Raw genomic sequence first — 12,609 nt, forward strand, 5'->3', positions numbered from 1 at the left:
AGAGGGTCAGCAAGTGTCTGGGAGCGAACGGGAGAGAGGGAGTGATGGCTCCCGGACCCCTCCTCGCCTCTGCCCCCAGCGTGACGTACTATGGGATGAAACACTCCCTTGGTCAGTTGGGGTCAGGTGCCTGAGCTGTGTGTCCCTGCACTGCCTGTAGCCAGACAGCGAGAGCTGGGAACGCAGCTGCAGGGGCAGAAGGGGAGACAGACCTTGAATCTGGTGCAGGCATTGCCCAGCCCAGCTGAGACCTGATCAGTGCTGCTCTCTGCAGCCAGGAACAGCTTCACAGCAGCCAGGGGAAAGGGAGTGAACTCTTTCCTGACTGAACCCAGCACACCATGACAATACATTGAACTTCTGTCACTCCAAGAAGCATTACAAGATTAAAACAACTTTATCACAATAAATCCAAAGTCCTTGTAAACTTGTCACAGTTAAAATATATTCTGAAAAGAATTCTTGTACCCTTTTGGAATTTTACTCACAGTTGTAAGAGTCTCAACTTCTTCACACATCTTCTGAACTTTCTTGTCACATTTTGACTGTATTGCTTTCTTCTGCAGCTCTAATTCTTCTAAGGCCAGGGATTCTTGCTGCTCTTTTTCATGAAGTGTTTTTAAACACTCACTGCGATTTTTTTCCTGTATAAGAAAATTATGATTAAAACAACAAACTACAAATAAAGTCATCACACCTTTAAAAACAGTTTAATAGGATATTTACAAACCCTTTAATAGGAGTCAGACACTAATCACGTGTATTTTCTCCACACACACAGAGTTTGTATTTCATCCGTGATGACAAAATTGTTACAAATCACTTGCATTTCCTCTTCTTGAGAACCATCCATCTTCTACTTATCTTTGAATGAAAAACACAATGCAATCCAGCCTTTCATTTTGGTTTGTTCACCATGATCAACTGAGACTGACTCCTTAGAGGAATAAAGGTCTGTCCTCACTTGATTCCACTGCTAACGTATTTTTAAGCTTCCACCTCTTATAATTAAAAAAAAAAAAACCCAGACACTGAGAAACAGGTAGAAAAAGTCAGGAAGGGACTGTCAAAGTCCCTCAGTCCTAGTCACCAACCATCATGGAGAAGCACAAAAGAGATTCTACTGTTTAGGTAAGTAAAATTACGTAACAATCTGAAGTGGATTACAGCTTATGTAAAAGGAGCAAAGAATCCCAATGATTCCTCCCAACTTGACCTGGAAAAAAGATTTTCTGAGGTCACACACTATTCATAGTTAGCCCTGCTCACACAACACAGCCAGACATAGTGCTAACAACACTTTTCAAATCACAGAATCACAGAATGGTCAGGGTTGGAAGGGACCTCTGGAAATCACCTAGTCCAACCACCCCGGCCAAAGCAGGTTCATCTAGAGCAGGTTGGACAGAGACGCGTCCAGGCGGATTTTGAGTATCTCCAGAGAAGGAGACTCCACAACTTCTCTGAGCAGCCTGTTCCAGTGGTCTGGCACCCTCAGAGTAATGAATTTTTTCCTCAAGCACAGGTGGAACTTCCTGTGCTCCAGTTTGTGGCCGCTGTGTCGCTGGGCAACACTGAAAAGAGTCTGGCCCCATCCTCTTGACACCCGCCCTTTAGATATTTATAAACACTGATGAGATTCCCCTCGCAGTCTTCTCCAGGCTAAACAGCTCCAGGTCTCTAAGGGAGATGTCCAAGTCTTCTAATCATCCTCATGACCCTCCTCTTGACTCTCTCCAGTAGTTCCCTGCCTGTCTTCAACTGGGGAGCCCAGCACTGGACACAGCACTCCAGATGTCACCTCACCAGGGCACAGTAGAGGGGGAGGATAACCTCCCTCGATCTGCTGGCTACTCTTCTTAAAGCACCCCAGGATACCATTGCCCTTCTTGGCCACGAGTGCACACGGCTGGCTCAGGGTTAGCTTGCTGTCCACCAGCACTCCCAGGTCCTTCTCTGCAGAGCTGCTTTCCTGCAGGTCAACCAGCCTGTACGTGGGGTTATTCCTCGCCAGGTGCAGCACTCTGGCCTTGCCACTCCTTCTACTTTGGTATCATCAGCAAAGATGCTGAGGATACACTCTGTCCCTTCATCCAAGTCACCGATGAGCATGTTAAACAGCCTCATTCTACGTACCTCTTTTACTCTAGCTGATGTGGCTAATTGCCAGCAATCTGGAAGAAGAAATGAAAAAAAAACCCAAGTCTAACAAAAAGAGTTTTAAAAAAAAGAAGTCTTTCCCACAAGATCCAGCTGCTAGTGAGCAGTGATAGCAAGTGATTCTCATTATTCAGTCTGGATGACTGCAGCTGCTTTGCTGTCAGGTTGCTCAAGTCTCTGAGTTCTTTTGGAGGACACTTTTACCTGAGCACAGAAAGACCCTCACTGTAGAACAGGGTGAGATTAAAACTTCTAGTCCCACCTTACACTTAGAAAAATGTCTTTCTACACATTTTAGGGATACTTACAAGAGCTGCCTTCATCTTCTCCTCGAATGCCTTTTCTTGGGCCTGTAATCTCTCATTTAGCTCCTGATCTTTGGTAGCCATTTCTTTTTTATGGAATTTTTCTAGTTCAGCAACACGGTCCTCTGAAGACTTCTGTGAAACAAAGTCAGACAAAACTAATTCCAAAATATTAAACAACAAAACACTTTGTATTATTTCTTAATAAGACAAGCAGTGTAACAGAGAAGAGGAAACCAGAACCATCTCTTTGCTCCTTTTGAATAAGTAACAATCACTTGGAGCGCTTAATATTAAGCCCTGACAGTTCTTATTTTCAAGCTTGAAGTTATCCATCTTCCTTCTCACGCCTTTCACAGTCCTACTAAAAGAAACATCACATTCTCTAAAGGCTCTTCTACCAAGGTGAACTTAGTGGTTTCGGTTTCAGTTCAAATGTGGTAGTAACTTGGATAAGGAACTTCCGTCTGTAGTTTTCCCTGTATTCTTGTTATTCCATGAATGAGAAAGTCAACTGGTGAAACCCTAGATAGAAGGCTATCTCCAACCTACATACGTGCTTTAGTTAAGAATAATGTAATGCAAGTGAGTCATCCCCCCCTAAAGCACCAGTGTATCCTCTTTGAAAAGTTAATAACATAACAAATGTCAATACAAGAACTGCAACTCCAAGGGGTTCAAGTTTTCAGCTTTCCAAGGCACATGAAGTACTACTGGAGTTCCTATCTAAACACACCAGATGAAGCAAACTTCAGCCATTCTTAACTAGCAAACAGTTTGGCAACAAATTCTTACACATTTACACATACTGGCTAGGATAATCATTACACTAGCTAGTATTAAAACACAAAATTCTGGTGGAGATGTGTGAGCTGATCAGCATTAATCTCTTCACTCCCTTAGAAGTCTCAAGAGTACTTCTAGCAAACAATTTTATTAAATGCTGTGAAGCAAGAATCAATACTGTTCATTTTTACATGTGTCTAATGTACTGATTTTAAACTGTTAGAGAAAAAAAATCTATATGGCAAGTTTTGTATTTTGTCTTAAGTAAACCTGTAATCACAGAAATTAATTTTTAGAGAATTCATTAAATAGCAAAAATCTTGTAGCAAAGTTCTGATATACTATTGTATTTTACAACTGGTTTAACTGTAATTGAATTATTAGATTAAATGCCAATAATACAGGGTGACTTTCAGCTTTTACCTTCATAATCTCAACCACCTCTTGTTTCACTCTGGTTAACTCCCGTTGAAGATTTACCCTCTCTTCCTCACTTGACTTTTCTACTGCTTTGATTTTTTCATCCATTTCTGCCTGCAATTTTTTCCGGGCTTCCTCTGTCTTTTGGGCCATACTCAGAGCCCTCTCAAGCTCTTCAAAAGCTGAAAAGAGAAAAAAAAAAAAGTATATGATAGTCGAGAAATATGTATGTCCCTTGATAGAAGAACAGAGTTCTCAGAAACTGTAAATTACACAAGTGACACAAGAATAATCTTAGGAATCCATCAAGAATTCACATGGGTTTATTAACTGGAAAGAAAACTGACAACTAGCTGTGAATTTCCTCCCATACATTCTGCATCTTCTATTTCTTCCCTTAAAGTCACTCTAAAATACATAAACCATGAACTACAGCTCCTCTTCTGGCTATATGGGCTGAGCATCTCTGAAGAGGAAAAAAGCTGCATGAAGAAAAGGCAATTCACAAGTTGTTCTTCCACTAGAACAGGCAGATGGAAGCATAGAGCAGGCATGCTTGCTAAGCAAGTCAGCTTTTACTGAATCATGAAAGAGTTCTGAACAGAACACTGAAGTATAACACCAGGCACCTTATTTACCTAAGGGTCATCCATTTCAAGCTGTACAACCTAGACAATCCTCTCTTTAAACTGTGGGTGTGGTGGAGTCCATTCAGATGGCTGTGCTGATTTCATTATCTCACTATTTACTGGTACCAGTATCGGAGTTCCTCACTGAAACTGAAGGCAGAATATATACAGAATTACACAAGACTAGAATCTGATCACTATTAGGGAAGTCTCTCTTCCTGAATAGATCATGAATGTGGAAAACCCTTGCTGCATATCAAAGAAAAATTCAGTCTCAGAACAGTCTACTGTATGGTTAATTTTTTGCATGAAAGAACTCTGACAAAACACCCCCGTAAAATTCAAAATCACAGTGCCAGTATCAAGAGTGTCATTTCTCAGAGCACAGAAAACCTGAAAGTATTATTCTATCATATCCTGGACTACTTGGATACTATTCAGGGAGCAGACAGGGAAAAAAAAAATCAAAGTGTTATTTAGTATGCTAAGCTTTCTTCCACTTAATTCCATCCCCAAAAGAAAATCATAATAAACACACACATCTAGTCTCTTGGATCCACCATTACTTAGCAGGCATTCACAGCAATTCTCATAATCCTTGGGTTTTTTAAGCTATCTTTAATAACACTGAGGCACGAGTTTGAGAAGTGCGTAATAACTTCCATTCTGCATCCTTTGATAATATTAAAAACTGAAGCTTTTATCCACAATCTCTACTTTTGAGGCAACGCTGCAAATATGTTTTCAAGTAACTTCATCCCATAAAATTGCATCACCCAAATTCTGACCTTTTCCAGAATTTCCTTCTGTTTTCCGAGGAAGCCTTCCTCTCACTACTCAGAGAAACAGTCATGTTTTAGGTTAAAACAGGGTTATTGGTGACCCTGGCAATAGCAAAGCATATAATTGTATCTACTTTTCCACTCTGGTTCTACTTAATAATGAATACTAAAACTCATGACAAAAAATTAAGAGCACTACAGATTACTTCAAACAGCAGAAGAGCCTAAAACATAACGCAAGCGTGCACAAAGCTTACAGCCCCTTAATTCCCAAGCACAGTTTTTCTCAGTCCCCATCAAGACATCTGTCCCCTGGGACCCACAGGGCTGAAGTCCTCCCCGCTCACCACCCCGGGCACAACTCGGTTACGAACACAGCCTGCACAAGTGCCTTTGGGGAAAGACACCCACTTCCCCGATGGCTCCTCTCAGCCCTGAACAAAAGCATGTACAGCCAGCAGAATTGGCCACGTCCTTCAGTATTACAGTATCATAAATGTCTTTTTATAAAAAGCACCCTACAGAACTTTACAAAGTATAGCTTGAAAATAAAGCCTGCAAGTAAAGGATTAAGTTATTTTACACTTCCATACACGTTTTCTGATTCTTGTTCTGAGCAACATATCCTTTATCTCCGTTCGAGAAACCTGTTACTTCTGCAAAAGGAAAGAGAATGCGTTTGCCACAGCCCACGAACCTGGCGAAGAGAAGATCCCGGTTCAGGCTGGGATGGAGCCCTGGTGTGGAACAGCTGAGCAACATGCACAGGGCAGCCGCATCACCGCAAGCGCAAGCAGGATGCTAACGCAGAAGCTAGGCCAAAGCTGATGGGTAAACACCAAGGGGGTAGGAAAGCACAAAGAAGCAACGCTTTGCAGAAACACACTTAGCTCTCTTTAAGTTAAATTATATGCATCTCAGGCACTTCTGGCACTTAAGCAAAAGAGAACATCTTTATTCCAAGTAGTCAATTCCAGCGTAGCATGACACAACCCAGTTTCAAACCAGCCGAGGGCTGTTCATCAAGTACAGAGAACACGGTCTAAATTATTATTTTTCATCTATGGGAGATTTTAATTCTACTGTGGGTTAAAGCCTGGCATAAAAGTCCCTGTTTTTATCTAAACACACTTATTCTGAATGCAAAGAGTAAAGGCACTGCCTGTGTTCTCCCCCAACCAGCAGAGCTGCTGTCGAGGGAGGATCTTTTCACCAAGGCACGAGGTAAGTGAAGTCTTGCCAAGGCATAGCGGCACATCAGAAACTGTAAAAATCACACCAAGAGAGTCTCAGGTGAGTCTTGCAAAATCCCATTCATGTGACCAAGCCAGGCACACGGGAAACCTTCCTGTGCAGTACACAAATTACACAAGAAGAGCCTGAGCGGAGTTTAAGGAGCACAAGGTTGCAAAACTGATTTTTTATAAAACACACGCTAGAAAGTTGACAGCTTTACATATGCTACGCCAAAGTACCAGTCTCGGCTCCCTCTGCCTTGCCTCTCCACCCACTGCATCACCAGTCCCGGCTGCACAGGCTTCTTGCTCACTCTCCCTGCCTGCAGGCGTGTTATCTTCACCTCCATTGCCATCTGCTGCTGACAGCCGTGAAGACAGCGCTGAACAAGGTGGCAAGGGAGGGCTTTGCGTGTTTTCTTACCGCCGGCTGAAAGCAGGCGTCCCGTCCAAAGTCTGAGACCCGACGGCTGAGTTCTTTTCCTACAGTTGATTTGTGCAACGAGGATTCTAAATGCACAGTCCAAGCTTTTTGTTTCTCCATAGAAAGGTGCAAAGCATCCGTTAATTAAATTTGCAAGAGAAATGTCACCTACGAAGAATGGCCAAGTAAAGCAAAGAATTTGCTTACTAAAGACTTTCTGGTTTGTTTTCTGTACAGATATACGTATATCTGTCTGTTTTCTGTACAGATATACGTAAATCAATAATCTGCATCCTAAGAAGTCAGAAAGGGCTTACGCCAAGAAGTCTCAGGAGAACCAAGCTTCAGTTAACCAGTACTACAGATAGCTTGGTTCAAGTAAAATGTAAAATAATCTAGGTACATTGCAAAGCATTCATAAGAAATACCAGTCACTATTACTTCGCCTGAGAAGCACAGAATTTACTTTTTAGAGCACAGCTCAAGCCCCCAATGTGTGATGTAAGAAAAAAAAGAGCCCTTACCCCAGTCCTGTTCATACAAGGCTTGGGAAAGGCACCATGATTCACTTATTGGCATGTGTGGATGCACAAAAACAAGATGCTTTGTGAGATTTCAACATAATGTACTTCTAACTACAAAAAAACATGAACTTCAGCTGAGGAGACTGAGTCACAATTTACACAACACGCACCAACAAAGCATACGTATCTTTTCGCTATTTGAGGACACAACAATGCATTAACATTAAATCGAACACTGGAGCATTTCACTGAATTACAAAGAGAAAAGCCAGACACGTAACTCTTGACAAGTTAAAAACATGAAGTGGAAAAATATGCCACTTTTTAGCCTACATCATAGCACAATGAAAGTAAACTCCAAGTATAAGTTACGCTTTTCCTTATTTTGCCGTAACAGAAATGACATTAACATTTCTACACATACAATACTCTATTAAGCCAATTCTTCACTAAACCATGATATAGAAAAACTCCAGAATTTAAAGTCATCTCCTAGTAACTACCCAAGAAACAGACCTTGAAATATGTTGACCCCAAACGCATGAAACTGCCGAATTCTTAGAACTGGTACAACTCAAAGGCTGTGACCTAGAAGTAATTTCAGGTTCTCCTAATACTGATGGTGGTTTTCTCAAATGCCTGAACAATTCAGTTCAACTGTATTGAACTACATCTCCATTGCACAGCACAGCATTTTTGGAATGCATAAAGCCAAGGAAGTAACAGGAACACCTACTAAAGGTTACCTTACAACTTTGCCTATCTTAGAAGGAGCTTTAACTACTTTTCCAAGGGTTCCAAAATCTATACATGCATGCTTAACAGAGTACAAAACTAAATACACTCAAAGGGAGAAGGGATGCTCATGCACCATAAAAGTTATCAGTCAAATTTCGTTTTCAAAGGAGCATAATCAACACAGAAATCTGCCCCTAGAAACGCGCCGTGTACTCATCAACACGTTAGTCGTGAGCGAGACCACTTCTCACTACAGCAGTTAACTTTTCCAGGTATTCAGAGTATCATCAACTCTAACCCGTTTTCAGCGTCTGGCTACACAGACCTGAGGAAATCACTGTATTAACCAGAGCGTGTAGATATGAGCTCGTAATTGAGAGGTTGCTGCTGCTTCAAAAAATGCTGTTTCAGACAATGATGACAATAACCTCCTATCCACAAAAGTATTATAACAGTCTTCAGCTTTTTTTTTTTTTTTTAAATAATGAAGAGAATCTTCCTATTCGCCAAGAACTGCACAAAATCCAACTTTAGCAGGACTGACTGACTACTGAGATACGAACTTCCAGAGCAAAAAGACACGTGGAACCCGAAAGGGGTTGGAGAGGAAGGCACCTAATCAAACAGTCTGTTACTTCCACAAGATGGATCTTGGAGCTGCTTTTCTGTGTTACAGCAGAGCGATGTACCCAAACTAATCTTTAAAACTGAAATTTCTGATCTAAACCTACCTATATTTAAAATAAACCCCCATGAACTGTATTACGCGATCTTCTAATCACTTTCTAGAGAAAGAAAACATGTAGAATGTTTTATGCAAACTAACCACATCTGGGCTTCTGCCAAGAGAGTGAACTCCTTCAGATGCTTGTGAGAGCAAACCACATTCTTCCAGAAGTTTTGATACAGTGCAAAACAATTTCACTATTTGAACAAAGGGGGGCAGATGGACCTTTTAATTCAGTTTCAATCACAAGGCTAACTGCAACCACACATAATTAATGTTACCTACTTTTCATCACAAGCAAACTAGAGTGTCTAATAGTTACATAACTCCTAGGTTCCAAGCCCGAAGTAAAAGGAATCATCACTGCGGTTTCCACTAAAAAGAAATCAGGAATGTTTCCGCCACAATTACTGAAACAAAATGCTTGTTATGGTTGGACACATCCTCCGGTTTCTAGTTCTTGCCAAGCTCTTATACCCTCACTGCTATGTTTTCTATGTAAAATACTCCTGGCATTAAAATGATGATTTATAGCCAGTTACAAGTTTCCCTCCTGAAGTTATACCAGCACAAAACTCTATCAATCTCTTCTACAAACGGGAAAGTATAGCTGCCCTTCAGCAGCTTCCTTCCTAATTTCACCTGAATTGAACAGAGACAAACCAGTCACAATCATCACCTGTGGCCAGCAGAGGAACAGCAGAGTTAGTAATGATGCCAGCAGGGGTGATACGTAGAACATTAGGAAAAAGAGCATCTCTTATTATCCATTCCAAACAAAAAGTGACAAAAGGGTCCAAAAAGAACCCACTGAAGCTCTCTCAGGTTTAAATGTGAAAGCTAATAATCTCCAGAGTTTCTTACCAGCTCTTTCAGATTTTTCTTTCTCCTCTTTTAATTCTTCACCTTTCGTAGTCATCTGTTTTATCCGAGTGTGCAGCTGGGCTATCTCCTCCTCCTTCATTTCCAACGTTTCATGCATTTGTCGCTTTGTCTTTGCAATTACCATGCCCTGTGGAAAAGGTCCTTGTGATAAAAAGCCAGCAAATAAATAAAACATACAGCTAAACCAATTTCAAGACAGGACACAATCCTTGCCAGGAATAAACTTCAGTCTATTACTACAAAACTAGAAGTCATGGTCGTTTTATATGTCAGAAAACAGAAAATGCTAGCAAAAAGAAGGTAAAAATAGGGATTATTTTGATGAGTAGCCAAAATTTACTTAGTGGTGAAGAGAACTCCTCCAGCAACTAAGGACCATCACAAAACTCGCCCCCTCCTGGTACAGACACTTTTCTTTGAAATATGCATTCTGTAAGCAAACCAAAACTAAACCCATCGTAGTGTGCATGCTTCTCCTCAGGGAATATGCACATGAGTGTTAGTCATGTTGCCTACAGCACCACCAGAAGTTACTCCAAGTACCAAGACCGTGATAAAAAACCCTTTGAGGAACAAAAACAAAAAAAAAGAAACTTTTCATATTACTAAGAAACTACAGTAACTTGTCCTTCATTGGCCTTTTTAAAATTCATTTATATTGTATCTCATCTGGGGGCGTGGGAGGTGTTTGGGTTTTGTTTTGTTTTGTTTAAACCTGGTATTGAGGAGTGTATTCAGCATTAATTGCTCCATTCTAAGTAACATCATCTTGCAGCATTAAGCATAACCTAACAAATACCCTGAAGGAGCTATACAATAAAACTCTCCAGTAGCTTAAATTATTTGCACATTAAACAAACCAAACCACATCAGACGATGAATAACAGCTTCAAATACCAAGAAGCCAGATATTTTGAGTTTTAAACCATCTTCAAAAACTACAGAGTTTAAAGAAACTTTATTTACCTTGTCTTGTTCTAGCTGCTCAATCAAATTCTTTGCATCGCGCAGCTGCGTAAACAGTTTAGTCTTCTCAGCCATGTGAAAGTCCTAAAAAAAGACCCCAACCACTAATTTAAACCATTGTCACCTGTAAGAAAACACCTTCTTCTGACAAACAGCTTAGGTCTGACTCTTTTTAAGAACCATTTCTAGATTGGCACGTGAACAACAAGGCTGTCGTTACATTAAAAATGTGAAACAGACTAGGAATGAGACCTTGCACTACGCCTTGGAGGAAGAGCACAGAACAGAATCCAGGGAAATTAGAGTAGGCAGCTTTAAATTACTTTTAAATCTCCCAGTGCTAGGCTGCCTCATGGCTTCTGTCGTAACTCAGATATCTGAAGGCTTTGTTACAGCCCCCACAGCTGTCTCATGGATGTCAGAGCTGCTATAGTAAAATGGGTAAGAAACATGTGTAAGGCAATTGCCCTGTTACCAGCACCTCAGCTTACTCCAGCAATGCAATGTTCTAACGGCTCATTACCGGCCTTGTTTTGGAAGAGGTCCTTAAAATACTTGATTCTTTCAGAGTTCTTTCCATCTGGGCTAGTGCTAGGAGACCAAGACAGAGAGGAGTATGTGATTTGCACAACTAAAGTTGAATACAGCTGTACTTCTCACAATTCCGTGTTTCCGTTACTATCAGCCACCTTACTTTCACTCCACGCTCAGCATTTATGTCCTTAAAAGGAAAACTGAGCGAAATATTAAGTTAGCTTTGGGACTGCACTTATGTTAATCTTCATTATGTTGTGCTCTCCACTGTCCTCCCTTTCTGCATTTTCATTTACGTAACTGATGCCTCTCCCACTGTGTCTTAAAGGTTTAGCTCTGCTCCACTTTTCTCACTTTACCTCCTGTCTTCTGTGCTAGGACAGTCTTTCCCTCACCCCAACTTCCCACAGCTACTTTATTTCTATTACCATTTTGATGGTTATTCATACAGTAAGGTTTCACACACTTCTTTACAGGTTTTTACGTACTTGCTCAATCTGTTCATTCCAGGTCAGTTTTGCACCTTTAACTCCAAAAAAGTACAGGGACAGTTTGTTTAATGGTCTGCCCTATTAACAAATTTTGGAAATACTGGAGTTCTTTCCATACCTTCATTTTCTCCAGCTCCTGCAGCCTCTCTTCTAACTGTTCTTGAAGTGCCTCCTTCTCACTGGTTAACTGGGCACAACACTCCTTATGTGATCTCATCTTCTCCTTACAACGTTGCAGCAAGTTCTCTTGGTGCTTCACCCTCTGATGAAGAGCTTCCAGTGTTTTAATGGAATCTTCATTACCCTCTGCAAAACAACAGGCCAACATTATCGCACGCGCACCGTTTCCAAAACGCAGGTCTGCGTTCATCGCTCTCATTGCGGGCAACTCGCAGGCCTCTAGAGAAAGTTGTGAGAAGTGCAAAATTTCCTAGTCACTATGGCACACACACAGAGAATAGTAAATATGTTCTTTCACCCCAAATTAATTTACAAAACCCCAGTTACTATACAAGCTTCAAAACCAAACTATTATTCAACAAGGTTTTGTATGCAATTAAAAAGTCATCATGATTTATAAACCAGCCTGCTGCTACTAAAAGAATATTCACAAGCAAGAAGAAACACGAAGTAAAGCAATTCACGTCTCTCAAGTGCCAGGCACGCAGATTCCTGCTTTCCCTGAGCTGGGTATGACGTTCAGTCCAAAATATTCAGGTTGGCAGTACCACACTCGGCAGGCCAAAGGCCACGCCTAGCGTCGCTCTGAGCTGTACTTCTCTCCACACTACCAGTACGTTGGGCAGCATTTTACTGTGTTCTGCTTTGATGCTCTGGAGGCTGCAAGAGTACTCGGCGTGAAAACAGCATACAATTCAGAGGTTCAGTTCACGGCCACAAGCCTTAAACACTGTAGTCCAGAAACAGACAACAGCACAGGGAATATCTTGATCCTTAGGGACTGGATACTAACATTATTTCCTAAGCATTACAAAAGACACGA

The 12,609-nt window shown here is 41.2% G+C and overlaps 1 protein-coding gene across 1 annotated transcript in view; it reads right to left on the reverse strand.

Moving 5' to 3' along the window:
* Positions 1-488: 488 nt before the first annotated feature.
* LOC104506803 (golgin subfamily A member 4-like) overlaps positions 489-12,609 on the reverse strand; it is a gene marked incomplete at both ends in the record, with an annotated part of 20,707 nt that continues 8,586 nt past the window's right edge. Inside the window, 6 exons of the mRNA XM_010147883.1 lie at positions 489-644; positions 2,469-2,600; positions 3,675-3,853; positions 9,595-9,742; positions 10,582-10,665; positions 11,725-11,912. Of these exons, the coding sequence (XP_010146185.1) occupies positions 489-644; positions 2,469-2,600; positions 3,675-3,853; positions 9,595-9,742; positions 10,582-10,665; positions 11,725-11,912 (887 nt within the window). The remainder of the gene's footprint in view (positions 645-2,468; positions 2,601-3,674; positions 3,854-9,594; positions 9,743-10,581; positions 10,666-11,724; positions 11,913-12,609) is intronic.

Source organism: Eurypyga helias, unplaced genomic scaffold (assembly GCF_000690775.1).
Source record: "Eurypyga helias isolate BGI_N326 unplaced genomic scaffold, ASM69077v1 scaffold10610, whole genome shotgun sequence".
In the NCBI taxonomy this organism is placed as follows: domain Eukaryota; kingdom Metazoa; phylum Chordata; class Aves; order Eurypygiformes; family Eurypygidae; genus Eurypyga; species Eurypyga helias.